The 20,851-nt window shown below is 33.4% G+C and overlaps 1 protein-coding gene across 1 annotated transcript; it reads right to left on the bottom strand.

The window, feature by feature from the left end:
* Positions 1-1,863: 1,863 nt before the first annotated feature.
* On the bottom strand, positions 1,864-14,561 carry LOC124363124 (thioredoxin domain-containing protein 15-like). Its single transcript, XM_046818259.1, has 7 exons — positions 14,409-14,561; positions 12,756-12,830; positions 10,834-10,976; positions 9,813-10,004; positions 7,086-7,288; positions 4,266-4,396; positions 1,864-2,159 (listed from the first exon to the last, which is right to left on the bottom strand). The coding sequence occupies exons 2-7, from the start codon at positions 12,793-12,795 to the stop codon at positions 1,936-1,938; spliced, it is 933 nt and encodes a 310-aa protein (XP_046674215.1). The 5' UTR covers positions 12,796-12,830; positions 14,409-14,561; the 3' UTR covers positions 1,864-1,935.
* Between the last annotated feature and the right edge of the window lie 6,290 nt (positions 14,562-20,851).

Here is a 20,851-nt window from a genome sequence, read left to right as displayed (position 1 = left end):
TTTTTTCATTTACACAGTAAGAATTATTAAATATTTAATAAGTTATATTTAATGTCAACAAAACTACATCATCTGAATGTATACTCATCAAATTATTTTTATTTTAATCAAATATAAACTCTTAAAATGTGGCATACAGAATATCCGTATGCTGTTTTCATATTTTACTTTATTATGTACATTATAATTAATGAAAATGCTGTTAACGTGTAAGAATGCGTGAATGTGTTAATATATGACTGTCGGGAAGTCAATTAGAATGTGTGTCACTTGAAAAAGTAATAAAAAAATCAGTGCCATTCTTTTATTGATGTTTCATATTACAATGTGAGGCACAGCATGCGGATATAATCGTACAGAACACCCATTATACAGCGTGCCTAAATGTAAAACTGGTAGAGCTTTTTTAAAACATTGATTTGTTTGTTTTTTTTTTACTTCCAAGAAATAAAAAATAAATTTAACTTATGGTAAAAACGTAATTGTTTAAAATCTTTAAATACACGCTAATTGGACCGAGCACAAAAATTTCTTCAGCGCTTTAACACTTTTACTGCCGCATCCTATTTTTGGCAACTTCTTCCACTGCCACCCGTTTTAATGTTTTTTTAATAAATATAATTTTTTAACCAATTATAAGAAAACTAAGGCACTTACATTTTTTTTAAAGCCGACTTCTTCCTCTTTATACAGAAATGCTCAAGCATAAATATTTTTATAAACAGTAAGTCTTGTTTTAAAATTAAAAAAAATTTTTTTTTTTAATAAAAAGTTGATTAAAAAACATCACCATGTACTAGTCTATAATATAAATATATTTCTCATTATTATTTGCTATATTCAGCATTTTTATTACTATCACTATAGCTACACATATTTGCAATTGAAATCCATTTATGTTAGAACATTTTTTATGAAAAGTCTTGAAACATGGCAATTTTGCACTCGCTAGTGTCTCTTCTTGAAACCTTACCTGATTATTTTTTTTAGTTATCAAAGAGCACAATAAAAGTTTGTATTACTATTTTGCTTATATTTTTCATTTAAGCAAAAAAAAAACAATGGTAACAAATTGCATTTCCAAGAAGTCCATCGGTAATAAAATCAGGATCATTATCTGTGTGCTCTTGGAATAAATCATCACTTTCACTGTCACTTAAAACTGAGTAATTCTTCTAGCACTTGATTGTCTTCAATACTGTCACGATTCATTGTATTTACTTACAAAACAATCGTTGTAAACTAAAATAATAGCAAGCAAAACAATAACAATGCAGACAACAAATTAGCAGAACGATAGCGGAACGGCAACAATCAGCCTATGCGACGAGTTCGTATAGGAATATTGGAAACCACTTTTTTCCGATATTCCAAATGACTGCTAACATTTCATAGTTGTATGAAAAAAAACTTGGAAATAGCAAATGACTATCAATGCCGAAGTCCAAATACGTTTAAATGAATTGTTATTATTGTAAAAGTCGGCTCCGTCAAAAGATGTCGGCAGTCTATAGAACTCCATATGCGATGTCAAATGATGTTGTTGGCTGTGAAAGTGTTAAGGATTCAATTTAAGCAGCAGAAATGAAATAAAGGGAAATTTGTGACAGACAATGAGCATTAAAATTTGCAAAAATGTGAGTATTAAGAGCATTCGAAAATTACTTTGAGTACCTAAAAATTTTGCAAGTATTTGAATTTCAGAGTCGTATCCTCGAGTTCGGTTATATCATTAATACTATAGAATAAATTAAATCTGTCTAAGTCACTGCTGTGTTTTCAAACATTGAGGTGGACTACATAAATAATATATGTACGATCATGAATGATTGTACTATTGTACGGTTTTAATAAACACAAAAATTACAAAATCACATTTATTGCAAAAACCAGCTAAAATAATGTACAGGAACTTATATACAACTATGTGCTGTATCATTCATTGTGGAAATGCTGTGCTTCCGTCTCTCGCCATAAATCCTGCACTGCCTCCACGATATTGTGCCACATCCGAGACTTGGCCACGCCCACACCCCCCACCACAGCGATCACCAGCCAAGCGAGACCTAGCCAGTAGTCCGTCTCCTTGGCCACCACAGAACCCACTGGTCCGCCGAAATCAGCGGATGTCACAAACATCTTCTCCTCTGGCAAAATACCTGCAAATTACAGTTGGTTTAAAATATAGCTACATTACACTACTACTATACACTTGAAAATTTTTACCAGACCACAACATCCTATCTTTTGTTTTGTGGCACTTATCTGTAAATAGCTTTTAAACAGTGATGATATAAATATACTCAAAGTTTAAATAAATAACAAACACAATTTATCTACTTATATATTTTAAATTAAATAAACTTTTTATAATTTGTTAGATTGAGTCTGAAGTTGACTGTTGGCTGGTTTTCACAAAACCTTGAATGTACTCATTCTTCTTATAAGGAAGGTACAATATTTAAAAAATGTATAATGCTTCATTATCTGAAAGAAACCTTAGGGTTCCAAAAGGATCTATAGTGAGACATTTACTATTTATTAGCTTGCATGAAGCAACCATAAAAAATGTAATTTTATGTAGATGATGAAAACCTTATTATTTTTGCTTGTTGAGAGATGGAAGTAGAATCATCATCACTCATTTATCACTTTGACAGAAAATTATGAAAATATTAAATTATTTTTTAATGTTGATAGAACAAACTTCATAATTTGTAATCACAAAGAAAAACACTAATTCAGACAACTGTACAGGTAAAAGTCAATCAAACTGCTCAAGCTACTTATTACTAAGGTTAACTGATTAAAATCTGAATTGGAGGGCACTATTTTCCTCCATTGCTTCTTCCAGAAACATTCCCTGAATAAGTTTTTCAGAATTGTTAAATTTTTGTATAACAGATCCTTCATCACATTTTGTCTGATCTATTCTTTATCCATAACTCTATCTTTTCAGAGGAACTTCAAATTTTGAAAATGGCCAGAAATTAGATGAAGATATGTTAGGATTGCAGTTAGACTGTCAAAACTGTTTGATATTGTGTCGCTGGGAAATGCCGTAGATTTTATGAATGAAGTTGTGCATTATCAGAGTGCAGAATCCAATCATGACTTGCCAAACAGTCAAAGCTGTTTCTTTCATACAACAACTAAACGTGGCCTTTAGATATATAATATTATTTGTTGATTATCTGAACTCCTGTAAAGTCAATCAACAGTTTACGTTGATTGCCGCAGAAACAAGTCCAATGTTTGCAAGATTTCTGCACATTACAGGACTGCCAGATCACTAAAAACCAGTGATCTTTTAATCTTCTAAACCACTCCTCTATCTGAGTATTACCCTAGGTTCTTTAATATAAAAGACATTTTTTATTCTTCCACAATTTTAATTTATTTTAAAAGCGCTTTTATCGGTTAAGGCATCATCAGTTTTGTTTACAAAAAAACAAATGTATAAAAAAACATATGATTATATAGTTAGAATACAATTTAAAACTAATTGGAAAGACCAAAAACTAAAGAAATTTTTCTACCATTAGTAAAAGAAGAAATCCATTCAAAAATTATGAATTGCAAACCATATTTTTCTACATAATACCTTTATAATTTATTAGTTTTTGGTCTTTACAATTAGTTTTAAATTGTATTCTAACTATTTTATCATACGTTTTTTTCTATTTTATACATGTTTTTCTGTAAAGAATAACATACTAATGATGTCTTAACCGGCGAAAAAATTTAAAAAATAAATTAAAATTGTGGAAGAATAAAAATGTCTTTTATATTAAAACCCGGTGACTTCCATCAAGCATAAAAGCAGAAAATGAAAAAACCATAGGATCTTTACCTATAGATTTATGTATCATATAGAGTGTCTTTCAAGCACAATGGCGACATACCTGGCAAAATTTAACGTAAACTTTTTGCCCACGTGATATTTCACAAAACACAAGGTACATAATAGCATATGAAAATGAGCACTGTAACTTTTTGAATAAATTGATAATAAGTAGATGAAACACCAACAAATCATAATAATTATACGATATTGTGGTAGTCCATCATCATAACAACAATAAAATTGTTATTATGAACTTAAAACAAACAAATATGAAAATTGTTCAAACTTTAGAGGGCTGTAATTCAAGAGGCCTATGTTCACCAGAAAAAATCTTTTTCATTTGAAGAAATTAACCTTTAAGTATTTTGTTTAACTTCAGAACTTTGTTAGGCCACCACTGGGGCTGTTGTTAATTTACCTGTATGCCTGGTGATGAATCTTGAGAACATCTCAAGGGTATATTCACTGTCATTAAACTTAGCTGCCGGACGACCATTGTGGAACAGCATGACGGTCGGCACTCCCACAATCCCATACTGGGTGTTAAAACTGGGACAAAAATACTACTTAATTTACCACATTAACTATAATTTTCATCTGTACTAAACTATAAAACATGGGCCAGCATAAAGCATAATACTCTTGTATAACATTTTTAATAAACATTGAAATTGGCAGTTTGAAAACCTGTCACGTAATTAATCCAAACACAGTTGTTTTATGCCGCAACTCATTGTTGCCTCCTCCTTCTTCTTCTTCTTCTTCTATGGGGCGGCCTACTGCTATGCACTTAAGCCCTAAGGGCCTTTTGCTCACCCTGGAAGCACACCATGAGGCCTGCCAGTCTATGATTTCAGCAGTTCCACAAACCGCTGAAAACAACCTATCAAATCCTCCTGGGGAAATTCACCACCCTTGTCTAAACTACCAAAGATGGCATACCGCTACCTTGCTATTGAAGGGCAATCAAAGAGCAAGTGTTCAGCAGTTTCATCCTGCTCATCACACATTCTACAGAGTGGATCCTCCTGAAGAATGCCGACTCTGTGAAGATGCTTCCTCAGGTGACCATGTCCCGTGATCAGACCTATAACCCGAGAAGACATTGATCTATTTAGTGAGAGAAGGTCAGACGCCACTCTGGAGGAAGGCGACTGTAATACAATTCTGCTCATTCTCATGCCCGGATGCAACCTCCACCTTCTCTCATGTTCAGCGCGAACCCATTTCGAGACAGACCCCAAAGGATTCACACATTGGAATACTGCAGAACGGTTGAGGGCGTGTCATAATTGACGCTGAACCCCGGTTAACCAGAGCATCAGCTTTTTCATTCCCAGGGATCCCCTTATGACCAGGAACCCAACAAACAGTCACATTGTTGATTCTGGCAAGTAATTTAGTCTGCGATCAACTTGGTTAAAGTTCAGGTGTACTTTTTTTTATCAAAGTAACAGAGTGTTACAATGAGACTGAGAATATTGTGCTGTTGTTAGTTGCAAACAGATTTGTTTTGCACGTATGCGGATTATGTTTGTTACATATTAAATCCTCGTTCAAATCATCTGGAATCTGGGACTTTTGGTGTTGTATTATTAGAAAATAATATTGACTGATATTGTAGTTGAAAATAGGACTGTAGAGGATCAATCTATCGAGATTGCAGTATCAACATAGATAAAACAATATACTGTACAAAACAATCTGTATTTTCATGGTCTTGAATGCTGTTGCTAAGACAATGTAATGATAATTATAAACTCAGTTTGGCAGATGCCCAATGTTTTAATTTTTAGACCTTTAGTTGTCAAACACAAAAACAGTTTTGTATTTTCTCAATCAAATAATCAACGTTCTTGGATTGAACTATGTACTACAATACGTATACAAACAAGCGAGAGAATTAATAGAAATCTGGACTTTTTCTCTAAACAAACAGATTTTCATTCTTTGTAATGAAAATACTAACGACTCGATGCTCTGTGAACGAAGCTTTAATGTCCACTTACCATGCAAAAGTAACTACTATACTCTCTAAACAAGGAGTTAATATTTATTTTACTCCCAAAGGAGTATAGTTAACCCTCTCCCGCTCGCAAGGCATGAATCGGCACGGCCACCACATAGCCACTGCAGCTTAAACGGCACAGATCGGCACGCACTGCTTTACCCACTAGAGCCGATTAGTGCTGCTCTCGAGTAGCAATATTTTGTACTACTACGGGTTATTTGCTATCAGGAGACCATTTACTTTACTTTTACAGTAGATTTATTCCATTATTTTGCTATTTATATTAGTTGTGGGGAAACAATGACGGGTTGTAGTCGTACACTTCGTGACAGTGAAATCGATCTCGTTATTAGTAGTGATTTCGACGATTCAAGTGAGTGTAGTGATGTACCAGAGCTTTGTGAAGTGGTTGGTGGCATTGGGATGTAGTTCGGAGTGATTACAGTGGCAGTGGCAGTGACGGCAAGTCAGACAATGACCTTCACCAAGTAATTGCGCAACAAACAACCCCGCGCCAACCCGCGCCCAGCTGTCCGTATGCCTCCTCCCTGGTCTCGTACAATCAACTTCATTGAACCAATATATAGTAAAATAATTAATATATATAATTATAGCTAATTACAATGACAAAACGTGTGTAAATTGAGGTGCCGCGTATTTTGACCGAGCGCGACCGGCAGAGCGAATTAATTGAGGTTAGAAGCACCGTGACCGCCTGGAAACAATACGAGCGGGAGAGGGTTAAACAGCTTTATTACAGCTGCCACTAATGAATATAGCACAAAATTCTTCAGCTATTCGGTTAATAATACAAATCAAACGTTCTATATTGTTGATTCAACATATAAGTCTAAATTATTATCATTATTGATTAAAATGTTTGGTAGGAGGAAAATTGTGTATATGTAACGAGATAAAACATTTCTTGTTATCCTTGAGAGAACTGCCTCCCACAGCTCCACCTTATTTAGTATAACTTATTTCACTCAGATTTATATAACGTGATAATTTTTTTTCAATGTCATTCCACACCCTACACAATCAATATTACGGTCAGTATTTTGAAAGAATTAAATTCTAACTAATATATTCTAATAGTCTGACAACAAAAAGAGAAGTTTTGAAACTGTAAGAGTTACAAAACTGCAATATCAAACTGAATTCAACTGAATTTGTTTCTAAGAGTTGTGTATTGGTAATGTTTTTTAGCTTTATTGCAGGGCACACCTTTGATACTGTAGAGCGTTGACGGCAGCCATTTTGATAGCTGGGAACGCACGTGGCAGGGCATTGAAGTGCGGTGCGGCCATGCAGCTGAAGGGGCATGTGCGGGCATAGAACAGCAGAACCACACAGTCTGCCTTCTGTCCTCTGCTCGTTATGTTGGGATCCGTACCCAACAGGTTGACCAATCTTGTGGAGTTCACCAGCTGTTCATCATCACGTTTATGTTATATGTATGTTCAGATGAATGTGTGAATCCTTACTGGAAGTGAACTTAATGACCTGTATATAGAGTCCGATGGATAAAATTTCTCATACAGAGTATTCCAGAACTTTCAACCAACCTTTTCTTTTCAGATACTATTGCCAAACCAAAATGCAAACCAACATTTCATATTTAAACTTTCAAAAACTCAATAATTACCTGTAAAGCCGCCATTTTGTATTTTCATTGAACTAAACTTAAAACAGCTGATTTTTGTGGTTGACTAGCAGTGCTGTCACATAATGACACTTGAAATTTTTTCAGCACTCTGCTTTTTAAAAGTGAATGATCTCTCCTATTTAACAACCGATTTTCTTAAACTTGGTATTGTTAAATTTGCATAACAATTGTATAACTAAAATGTAACAGTCACTTTTTTTTATCATGTATTGATTTTAAGATATTTACATTTAAAGTATTTAACCCCTTTGGGACACATTAAAATTGCTAATTTCTTGATCTGGTTGTATTTAAAAGTTCAGTTAAAGTACAGTTTTGTGTTTTGTTTAACTAACACTTTTTATTTTGAAAAAATAGGGTAATGGGTGATTTTCATGATTAGGCTTTAAATGTAGAGTAAAACAAGGTATAAAACAATAGTTTTTGTTACACCATTATATTTTTACTTTATAATTTAACACTTAAAACAAATATTTTGTTGTTGTTTTAAAACCAAAATCCAAAGTTTTATGTTTTTATTCTAAACTTGGCGCATCTAATCATATGTGTTTTATTGAATAAGTTTATCTTAACTTATTTCTTTTGTTTTGTAATATTATTACTACTCCAATAAACTGTAAAAATAAAATTTATAAAAATCTTTATTGTTAGGGCTATCTAGCCCTAGATCATCAGGTGAAGGAGGCAAATCGGTCTTTTCATCAATGGATTTTAAATCGTCATCAAGTATATCATTAATGTCCTCATTTGTAACCCACTTGTACTTGCAGCCATCACAAAATAAATAGTAATAAATTAGTAATTCATCCAGTGTTTCAACACTACAACCTAGCAACTCAATCTAAAGTAATAAAAGTTACGTTCACTTGAAAATGAGGCCTAAAACTGGTCAAGCTGGTCGAGAACGCAATGTGCCATATAGTATCCCAGTATTTTGTATTTACATTAATACATGACAGCTGTCATATTGTGATACAAATAGTAATGACAAGTTGTATTGTCTAATTTTACTATAGACATTTAAAGCATAGTCATAAAAAAATCATGCATTAGCCCATTTTTCAAAATAAAGAGTGTTAGTTTAACAAATATAACACTATACTATAACTGAACATTTAAATACAACCAGATAGAGAAATTAGTACTTTTTAACTAGTCCCAAAAGGGTTAACCAAGGCAATATGATGATATTGCAAATAGGGATTGGAAAGAAAGAACATATACTGACTGTAACAGGTTTACAGATATTTGTATCTTCATAAAGCAAATACCGAGGATACAAGAAAAGGCACAGAGCCAAGTGGCCTGCAAATATGCTGAGTAGGCATACATTTCCTTTTATAGAATTAACACGTTCTCCACAACGGATGTTTTCCTGACTATTTTATTAGCTGTTGAATTTTTCAAAAATAAAGGCCATAAAACGTAATCGGTTTTTTTACGTTAAACATCCAAGTATAACAAGAAAAATATATAGGCTTCACAATTTCGCACACAAAAAAATTTCAATATTTTTTTTTAATTTTTCTCCGTGTACCAGAAGGGGTACCTAAAAAATTAATGTAACTTAAAAATTACACAATCTACGCGAACAATGATAGTCTGAGGTATTTATTTAAGCGCAGGATTAAATTTAACAAACTACCAAAGCGTGCAAACAATAAAACCGCAATAAGGAAATGTATAGCATTGTGTACCCCATTGGGCGAACAACGCGCTTTATGAGAGCCCGGTGTGTACCGGATTGGGTACACGACGGGAGTTGTGAAAGATTGGATATACCCAATGGGGTATACGTTGTGTTGAACTAATTGTCAAAATTATAAGTAAGAATAAGAATAAGAATAATTTTTATTCCAAAAAAGGTGTAAATGTATTTACAATATTATTATAGAATAATACTAGCTATCTTATCAAGTAGTGATAGCTGGCGCAAACAAAACTTTACAACTGAGCGAACAATGTCAGTCAGAGTTCTTATCTAATCATGATAATACACTGGTCACTGTACTGCAGCACTCACAATCCACTACACATACCTTATCTCACCAAGTATACACTCAACGACTAATTGTAGTAGTTGATTTTACATATATTACTTCCTAATAAGTACATCAGAACAGTGCAAAAAGCTCATGTCTTTATTTTTGTATATATGTCCAAGTAGATTTATCCGCATTGGTGCTAAATCTCTTCATTAAACGTCAAATGCTTTTCAAAATATGTGTCCTATTCACCTACTAAGTGACTAGACAAAGAAATAAAAAACTCTATACATCTAGTACCTCAACTGTGAGTGATCCGGCTTGACGCTCCAAGTTGCAACTAACTACAAATGTAGAGTTGACGTCCTCATCCACCTCAGCTGTGGATGACTGGTTGACCACAGTCACAGCAGTACTGTCCACATATGCAGACTCCTGCGCTGGCTCACCTGAACGTTCCGCCGTCCAATACACCTCATCGTCTATCTGTCTCTGCAATATTACCATTTTTTAATTAGCATAATTATTTTAAAGTGTCTATGGCGCTAAACTGTTTTGACATTATTTCGTTATGAATAAACAGCAGACAACAGAATAAAAAAGGAAAAATATAATGATGCATAACATTACATCAGTAGTCAGCACACTTTTAAGACAATGTACTATAACACACTTAATCGCTATGAACGTAATATTACGTCAAGAACTGAAAAGTGATTAAGCAACTTCATTTTTTTCAATGTTACATTATCAAGAACAAAATTGTAATGCAGAAAAAATGACATCAAACACATTTCCTTGAGAGTTATGTACACTAGGACCATTCTCAGCATGAATCTATGCGTTTACCTCATCCAGACAACCTTTCAGCTGATGAACACCAAGGCTAATCTTGATAGTAAAAGTTCTTGACAGTTTGGGCACTCAAATTCTAAAGAAACAAGAACGGGCTTTGGGGGAGAAGTAGTCAGTGGAGGGATCAGAATTCCCTGAGAGTGTACCCCTAGATTATTATTGATATCATATATAACGGAGTCAACTGATGGAAAAGAGTTTTGAGGAATACAACCTACCGTGTAGGCTTTGCTATCTGCGTCAGCCTACATTGCCTCCAGGCACTAGGTTTAATAGTCCCCACCAACCAGGAGATACTCAGACAACGTAGTATGAAAGTTGCGGTGAGCAGTAGCATACTTATCATGTACATGAATGTTAGACTATCGAGGAATGTCTTTTGGCACTGTTACGATCAAAAGGGTAAAACACTAGGATAGTACATGGAACTTTATTATCGTCATAAAGCTTAATGAAAACAACTTACATGAAATTCCTTAATAAATTTACTGACTGAAGCAACATCTGATGGTGCAGCATCCACGTCGGAATACTCGTTGTCAAATGATTCTCTAATGGGCGTATGTTGCTGAGATACTTCGATGGTTGCGGCTACAAACACACCAAAACCTGAAACAAACAAATTAAAATCACTAAAGTCAATTTAATTATAATTTTACTTTAGCTTATAACCTCAATGTTTCTCATTTAATGTGGTCTCAACGAGAAAATACAAATGTCATTAGACATAAATTTGTTTGTAAAAGGACTTGAATAATGAGCTTGAAATTATTAACAAGCTTTATTAGGTAGCCTATATTACTGACACAATAAATTTGTCTTATTTCTTTTACAAAATACAAATCAATACAACACAATGTTTAATTTAAACATGATTTGTAATAATTAATATATGGCATATTAATTTTAAACCTTTACAAAAATTAACAACTCCATTAATTGTAAACGTAGAGAAAATTAATGCTCTTGAATGATAATAACATTTACGAAACATTTTTCAATTAACAACTTTTGGTATCTCAATGGTTTTTGAGATATTGATTATATGTAAATCCCATATGAAAATTTTTCTCACCAAGAAAATCATCTTTAGCCATGATAAAATTATTGGAGGAGTTATTGAATATTTTGTGGAAATCTCATAGATAAATTTCACAATATTTTATGATATAATTCAAATTATTTCGTTACGATAAATTATTTATGAAAAAATCGAGTTTAAAGATAGTAGTCTCATGTGTAATTTACAAAACATATTGTTAAAACCTCACAGGAGGGGTTGCCCAGGAGGTGTTGCCGTAATGTTACAACACCAACCTTGTTCAATTAATTTACTCTGTACCTTGTAAACCCTAAGTAGGTACAATTTAACCAAATTAAATTACATAACTATTGTAAATAAACATTATTTTTCGAACAAATTCGTTCAATCCTAAAAACATTTGGGGGAGGGGGAGATTCACAACACAGAAACTTGTTGTTATGACCTGTGACATGTATCCTAGCACCACAGGCTTGGGTACAACTTGTACAATAATGAAATAGAATTTTTGGTACTTTGGGATTATACCGACCACACCCAGACATGAATCGTTATTTGACATTTTGCTTCTACTGATTACTAGATTAGCGTAGAACAATATTTCGTCAATATAAAACAGGAATTGTCTTATCGCAAACCCCTCCCCATCCTCAGACAGAGGTCAAAGTCGAGCGGTCTAGTAGATAACGTGATTGCAGAGTCTCGCCGCCCGTTCAGCTGGTGCGTCGCTTTGTTGTACTTCCGTGTTTTAGCTCTACATTTCTCCAAACACAAAAATTCAATAAAAACAAACATTACCAAACTAAAACTAAACTCTTTATTGAAAAAACACTCAAAACTTGTTTTTATTCTTGATCACACTCCGCCACCCAAAATGTGAGTGCCTCCGGCCATCAGCGCGGGCTTCGGCAGCACCAAAGGTGTAGCGCTGATGTCGACGAAAGAAAAACATCCCTCGAGATAGTACCTATCAGTAAAATATCAAATTCTAGAGGGGCTGATCAGAAATATAAATTGAATTGTAATGAAAAGGCAATTATGTACCGTGTAAATCATGTGATGCCGCGCGGCCTGCCGTAATCGGGATTCTCGAGAAAGATAAGATAACAGCGACAACAATACCGATCACAATACCTCGAAATGCTTGTAAGTTTGTAATTTTGTAATTAAAGAGTTGTTTTTTCGTTCTATCATGTTTGTTTCTATAAATTTATATTTTTGTGTTCTTCATACTGGTGTGGTCGGTATAATCCCAAAGTACCGAATTTTTTATTTTAACTATACCATAACAAGTTTTTAAAGAACATTATTTTTAACATCTTAGGATTTCATTATTGATAACTTACACAACAACGCGGCTCCTGAGGTTTTGAGAAGCGTCTTCATAATCTGTTTCCTTCAAGAAATTATCAGCATCTTTTCTGAAACAAGATGAGTCTCACAATATAATAATTTGATTTGATTAGTATAAGAAAACAATACAAATATAATTTTATTAATTTAACTTTAATTTTGAGTTAAGCTGCATTTCATCTTCAGCTTAGTGCAGATTGCTGCTGAGTAACCAGACTGAGTTCCTTTGTAGCCTAGATGTCTCTGAGGTCAAAATGGTGCAAGGAGTTCGTTTGAACGTATTCATCGCTGACTTTTTATAGATCCCAGGTAGGGTACGATAAGCGGACCCGGTTTTTTATATCGAAATTGGCAAACGATATTACTTAATCATAACCATCGATATAATCAATCAATACGATTAATTATTTTGAACTATTAACTTAAATAATCTATATCAACAGCTGTAAACACTCGAAAACAATACACTTAGGATAATATTTCAATTTTACGTAAGTAATTCTGATTATTAAAAATGGCAGTCAATTTTAGAAAACTACACGACGTTGCTTTTTCGTGGCTTCAACATGTTGGACTCGTACCGAAAAACCCATTATGTGAAATTTGTGGGAAAGAAACAACTGTAACTGTGAGAGGAGTAAATATGGTTGTCTTCAGTTTTCCTAATTTTGGTTATAATAATTTGTTTGTTCACTGTAAATATTAAATTCATATTTTAATTTAAAACATATGATTGTTATTGAGGGCTATAGGTACTTTTATATCGATTGATAGTCTAGGATTTGAGATGCGAATATTAGGTATCGATGACTATATTCTTCGATATAAAAAACCGGGTCCGCTTATTGTACCCTACCCTAGATCCCTTCAGACAGACATAGACTCAAGATTCAAGGAGTCAATCTTTGTCAAAATTGTAGATATGCTGTACTAAGCTGAAGGTGAAATGGAGCTAACTCAATATTCACATTAAATCAACCCTTCTCATCACAGCTACTTTAAGATGGTTATAAAATCGAGGAATTTGTCTGCCTGGCAGTACGCACACATTAAGTTAAGGTCACTGAACTATGTGGCGACATCATGCATATGCAACATGTTCATGTGTCTCATATTTTTAGGTTATATATTTAACTTTGGTAATAGTTCTCACCGACATCACTTCCTTTTCGGAGGCAGAAAACAGGAACCGATTTTTATAATGACATATAATTTTCACAGTAAGTAAAAAAAAGTCTGTTCTTTCTAATATTGTAATTGTTTTAGGTCTCCGGTAGGAATATCCATCATGAATATCCATGATTCGATTGTGGTGGTGGCCTTATTATACTGCAGCCCTGTTGGGATTTAACCACTTATTCCATAACTAGTGCAATCAACCACTATTCAAAAATAACTAACACTTCGCTAATGTGGCAAGAAATTAAACAGTAAAATAGGCATATTACATTTCTCATGTCAAAGTATTTTTTTATACTAAAATAAAAATTATACGTTACTAGACTGAAACTCGTAAATTTAGATAATTTATAACCTAAAAGTAATCTAACATAAACATTAAAAAACTGCTGGCAAGTTATTATCTGCACCTTAATTCTTATAATTAGTAATAATATTATCGTAAATTTGTAAATAGCTAAACTTACATTACAACTTTTTCTGTATTTTAGATCTAGAATTACGTATTAAATTTCTTGTTATACATTGAATGCTCAATATTTAGTCCAAAAAAGCCTTATCACTGACAGGTAATAGGGATAACCAAACCTAACTAACTGGACTCACTCAATTCAATACATTTCATAAACATTACATTTTTTCCTATTTACGAGTTGCGCGAGTGATGCGGGCTTTGGTTATTGGCCATGCTGTATAGCTATCCATAGCTTTCTCATTTTATTTTATTCTTTTAATATATGTGGATAAAAAATTATAATTTGAGTTACATTACTTCTAAATTAAAATTTGAATCAATCTAGTTCATTGCTGAGTTTACCGAATAACCCTCTAATTAAACAAAAAATATTTCAAAGGATTTTATAGGTAGTTTCAAGACGTATTTTTGTCAGCAAAGACTAGTTTTCTTTACTTCCGTGGTTAAAATATAGAGAGACATCGCCCGAGTATTGAAATCTTTCAGCGTTTGTACTTTCCAAGTTACAATTTTAAATTGATCAATCACAGGTTATTTTTTTTTTTTTGTTTTATTGCCATTCTTCGCATATTTGGATGATTGATTATATGTTTCAAATTATATATTTCTAAAATTATATATCACCTGTATTTATTATTAAGCTAAACATATATATGGGAAGTACGAACAACACAGAAAATTCCGCTCTGATTACTCTAGGCATTGATCAGACCCTCTTGAATTTTGATCTCTTACCTTATAGGTTATATATCAAGAGATGCTTTTCGTTTGTAGCCACCAACTTATAGACAGAAAATAAATATTAAAAAATTATGCTCAAAGATTCTGTTACATACATAGATAGAACCGAAGTTTATAAAAGCGTGTTAAAATTATAGAGCGGAAGGTCCATATTAAAAGTCGGTTCCGAATTGTTTATCAGCTTTACGCTCTTATTCATTCTATAGTTACTTACTTAAGTTTTATTATAAAGCAATGCAATTATGTTATTCTGTAAATTAGATCCTTGATTTGCTTTATGTTCTAGGCTTTTTTCGAAGTAGTAAATCGAGAGTCGCTTATACTTTACGAGCCTTTGTCAGCACGCCCATTGTTCCTGAAGAGAAGAGAAGAACAAGGAAATACATATTTGCATTCAAACAATTAAGGGAAATTTTAAATGAAAATGAAATTAAACTTGCCTATTTTGCCTACGCCCAGTCATTGTTTTCATTTGGAATAATAGCCTGGGGCGGAGCGTACAAAACACTTCTGCAGGCACTGCAGGTAGTTCAGAACGCAATTTTAAAGGCCGTGTACAAAAAAATGTAGGAGATATCATACTGATACCTTATATAAAGAAACCGCTATTCTGACAATCCGTAAACTCTTCATAAAAACAATCCTCATCCATATTTATAACAACTTTACAACAATTTTCTCAACAACTTCACATTCTCGTAATACTCGATATGCACGCAATATTGGAGTCGTTCCAATGCAAATTAGTAAATCCATATCATCAACTAACTCTTTCTATATATCCCATCTTCTATTATTAGAAATCTTTGTCGATATTTTCCTGATCACCACATTTTCGATCCACCATCATTTACGTGTAAAAAACGTTCAAATGAATGGTTCTCTTATCAGTATTGACGAGGCTGAATCAATTATTATTACGGCTGAAATACGGACGGGACTACTTCTAACATTGGCCCTCCCCTCCTTATCTAACCTTTACTCCACTACCGACAATTATTATGAATGGTTTTATGGTAGCTCGTAGTATAATTAATTTATCGCTTTAACTTTACTACTTCACTTTAATCCTCTCATCCAACCACTGTGTATAAGTTCATAATTTGTCGTTTCTTCTTGATTCTGGAAATACACCATTCTAGATTTTAATACTTTCAATTATTCGCTTAGATTAACATTAGTACAATATTTCATGAAGTGTGTGTGTGTGTGTGTGTGTGTGTGTGTGTGTGTGTGTGTGTGTGTGTGTGTGTGTGTGTGTGCGTGTGTGTGTGTGCGTGCGCGAGCGCAACGAACGCACCACGTAGTTCGCATGATTTATATTTAATAAAGACAACAAATTACAATCTGTCCACGATATATATAGATTCCTTAATTATATATATGTTATTGTTTGTACTTATAATTACTGCTTAATTTTTTACATTGTTACACTTTGTTTATGTTTTAAGGAGTATTAATTGTAGTTTGTACACTACTTCATGTACCGAAATTGGAAATAAATGGTGATTCAATTCAATTCCTACTCACCGGACGCATAGCCTAATTTTCTCCGCTGAACCACTATCTCTTTGATAACATTTGTTCTCTCATGTTTTTAAATTGTAAACAGTCGGTTTTCACACGGTACACAGCACCTAGCGACGCAAGTCGGTGCATTTTGAAGATGGATACTCGATTACTCGATAGATATGATGCTCAATGACGTCGGATGACTCTGTACTTTCTAGGTCGTTGCCACAGGAGAAACCGGAAAATGTGAGGTAAACGTTTCCACCTATGATAGTCTATCGGAGTTATGCCATTTTTACCAGAATTAAAGTGTCTGGGTGCTCATTTCGAGCCCAAGTTTGTAAGGTAACGTCTACATGTAAAATGTTATTCAATGTTGATAATACAAAAAACAATATGTATTTGCTGGCTTAAATAGCTCTAAATGCGAATCTTGAATTTTCTACCCTATGCCAACAAGAGAAACGCGAGACAAACATAATGCAGGAGTTACCTTTTCTATCATAAAATAAACTTTAGTTAATTCTAAAAAACTGTCCCACTGGTGAAAGTTTCCTCGCCAAATAGTAATAAAGTTCGGATAATTTTTTTGTGTAACAATTTGTTTGGTTATTTTTCAATTATTATATTTAATACATGTAAAACAATTGAATACTAAAACCTAATATTGCATTAACATAGGCAAATAGAAAAATTGTTGAGTAAAATTTCAAAACTTTATTTTGACAGTTAGTTTATCTAAGCAAAAGTTGATTTTATAGCGAAGATTAAAATTAGAACTGAATCTTTTTAAGTTAAAAACAATGCATTTAAGGGTTCGCCGTTCGTGTTAGTATGTTGAACGTCAATGTATTTATTTGGTTAGTATTAGTAGGGCAAAACGGGGCTGAACCTTCTGCGGACAGTATGTAACAGGTACAATCAAAGCAGATGGACATTTCACTGTGTTAACATACTATTAAAGTCGTGCCCTTCTTAGCTGGATAGTCGTAAGGCGGCTGGTTTGTTGCAAAGGAACTTAGCGTCACCTTAAATGTAAAACCTCGTAAATCAACTTTTTTTTTTTACATTGAGATTTTGATGTATTTAGTTGTAAAACCTCTTATATCACACAGTACAGCTCTCAGAAAAAAAATGCACCACAATGCCATCTATTGAGAAAAAAAAGAATCACGTACATCAGTAGGCAGCCATTGTTTAGTTGGAAAAGCTTGTAAAAAGCAGTGATTTTTGTGAGTTATGGTCCTAGTTTTTCACTTTTGTTTTTTATGATGTTTTGTATTGTTTAAGCTTTCACCAGGGATGTAATCAACAATAGACCATGGCTAAGAAGGTAAGTTTAGTATTTATTGTACAATTACAAAGAAAAGGCCTAATTTAAAACAGTGAGTTAAATTGAAAACCTTTTAAATCAGTTAAGTTTACCTTCTTGACAGTAAAAACCTCGTATATCTGATATACGAGTTTTTCATACTTGTTTTTGTCTAACCTAAACATATGTATTCAATGGGTTTTTGTTGATATAAGAGGTTTTCATTTTATACAAAAAACATTAAACCATCGTAACTTTTTTTAATTTTTATTTATTGTTAGGTTTTATTAGAAATAATACAGAACTGTAATTTTTACAGATATTGCGGAACACAAGAGGAAAATTGCTTGTTGACCTGGCCACTACGATAAATTCAGTGAATCAAGATGTTAGAGTTGAAGAGTTTACTAGCTTAGTCTTTCACCCGCTTCTTTGCCAACAAATCTCATTTCTTCTGTTTTTACCAACCAAAATATTGGTAAGCTTTTGATATATTTAACAATATACCATAGCACTTAGGCTGATCTTATTTCATTTTAAGACTACAAAACGTTTGTTGTTTCCATCAAAGTGTTTTATTGTGATTTTATTTCAGAATAACATTTATGCAAGTTTGTTATCAATACTTATGGGGCGCCTCCTGGTGTTTTATAAGGTTACAACAAGACTTTGTTGTTTAGGGAATCCAGAATCTTTATGACAGGAGCCTGTAATCAAAATATTTCAGTGTGTTCTTATGCAATAACTAAAAAGAATATTATGCCAAGAGTATTAAAGAATGTCTTTTATTTTGCAGATGACCATGTTAATGAGACTCCTAGTTCGTCTATAGGATGTGTTAGTGAGCTGCCCCAAATTATTCATCGCGAATTGAAAGGTCAGTTAGTGTGTTTTTAATCAAGTAATTGTAGTATAACCGTTTATACCAAAGGTCTTCACTTCTCGGATCCTCCAGTAAGTGGTATAATACCGTTCTCTTATTAGTTATTGAAGGGTAATAAGAGTATAAAATGTTAGTATACAACTTATTCACACAATGGCTACGTCTCATTGGTCTAATGCCTTTTATTTTGAAGTGTAACTCCCTGCCTTCTGCTTTGTTTTACAACTGAGAAAAAAGTATAATATGCTAAAAAAAATTGCAGGAAGAAGTATTTTAACTTTCTTATTTATTGAATAATACGTTTCTTATTCATAAATAATTTACTCTGGTTCTTTCCAGATTGCCGAAGAAGACAAACGACATGATTGGAAAGAAACGCAGCCCAATCACAAGAAGAATTTGTGCTTGTTCCTTCTGGCCAAGAAAATGTGTTTATCTTGAAACCGATTGCAAACTCATCTCCATCAGTTGAAGATTTTGATCAAGACACAACTTGGGATGATGAAAATGGTTTCTTGCCTACTGTAAATAATATTACTGATGTGTCTTTTGATTTGGAACAGATAATATCCGAAGGAATTGTGGAAGAAGGAAATTTAGACAAACAAACAGAAAATACCATCCAAGAGATACCCGATGAAAGACATGCACAAACTGAAAATGCAACTACACTAGAGGCTGAAGTTACACACTAAAAATACTACTATACAAGAGATACTCGATGAAAACTATGTACAGACAGATAACACTCCTTCACATGAGATTGCCGATGACAACTATGAACCAACAGATTTGGAGGAAGTCGATTAAAATGCAGAAAAGAACATGAAATGAGAGGCAATGAAAACAATCAAAGAAAACGCAAACTGAATAAAAAACCTATGAAACAATTATGGGAGTCAGAACAAAATAAAGCAAAGAGAATGAAGGGGGAGGAATATTTTTGGAAGGAGGAATAATGATTCCAATAAAAATGTGTTTGACGTTAGAAGGCCCAAAAGAAAACTGAAAACAACGTTGTCAATGCGAAGCTAAACCTAACTCCCAATTTAAGTGCTACAAATTTTCAGAAGAAATCAGAAAAAAACTATTTAAACATTTTTGGCAATTGGGATTAGAAAGAGAGGAAAATATTGGTGAAACATTAGTTGACAGAAGATCTGTTTCTAATAGAAGAGTTAACTCCGTAGAATTCCGTCGTTAAAGGGTCTCTATATTATCATTTTGAATTTGGATGACAATGAAGAGAGAGTAAGAGTTTGCAAAAAGATGTTTTTGAGTACGTTGTCTGTGGGAGAATGGTCAGTTACAAACTGGGTTTCAAATCCCTCTGCAAGACAAGAAAATGAGAATTCAGAGGAAAAGGGTGATAGTGGACTAGATGGAGATGTCAATAATGACGTTGAGCAAAACGTACAATCAGTTAAAAATAATAAAACGGTAAAGGAAGACAGCATTCGCAAGAAAATTATCAAAGAGTATTTTGCTATGCTACCTAAATTAGAATCCCACTATTGCCGAAAAAACACCCAAAAACTCTATCTTGAGCAAACTGGCAGTCGAAAGCTCAGCTTTACAGGCATTATCGAAGTTATTGTGAGTCAGAGGGAAAGAAGCAGTTTATAGCTTCTGACTGCTTGTTTTACTCTCTGTTTGATGAATTAAATCTTGGATTGTTTTCTCCTAAAAAGGATCAGTGCGATCTATGTTGTTCATTTAACAAAGGAAACTTAACACAAGAGTTGTATGAAGAACATATTAAAAAGAAAGATGAAGCAAGATCAGAAAAAGATGCTGACAAAGGGAATACAGATGAAAGATCGGCTGTGTACTCTATGGACATGCAGGCTTGTACTTTTAAGCCCTTCTTTAAGGCCTCAACCTTGTACTATAAAATGAAACTTAAAGTTCATAACTACACTTTCTATGACCTGAAGACTAATGACGCATTTTGTTACATTTGGAACGAAAATGAAGGAGGTCTGGA

This window comes from Homalodisca vitripennis, chromosome 5, assembly GCF_021130785.1.
Source record: "Homalodisca vitripennis isolate AUS2020 chromosome 5, UT_GWSS_2.1, whole genome shotgun sequence".
Classification (NCBI taxonomy): Eukaryota; Metazoa; Arthropoda; class Insecta; order Hemiptera; family Cicadellidae; genus Homalodisca; species Homalodisca vitripennis.
This window is presented reverse-complemented; position numbering and strand designations above follow the sequence as displayed.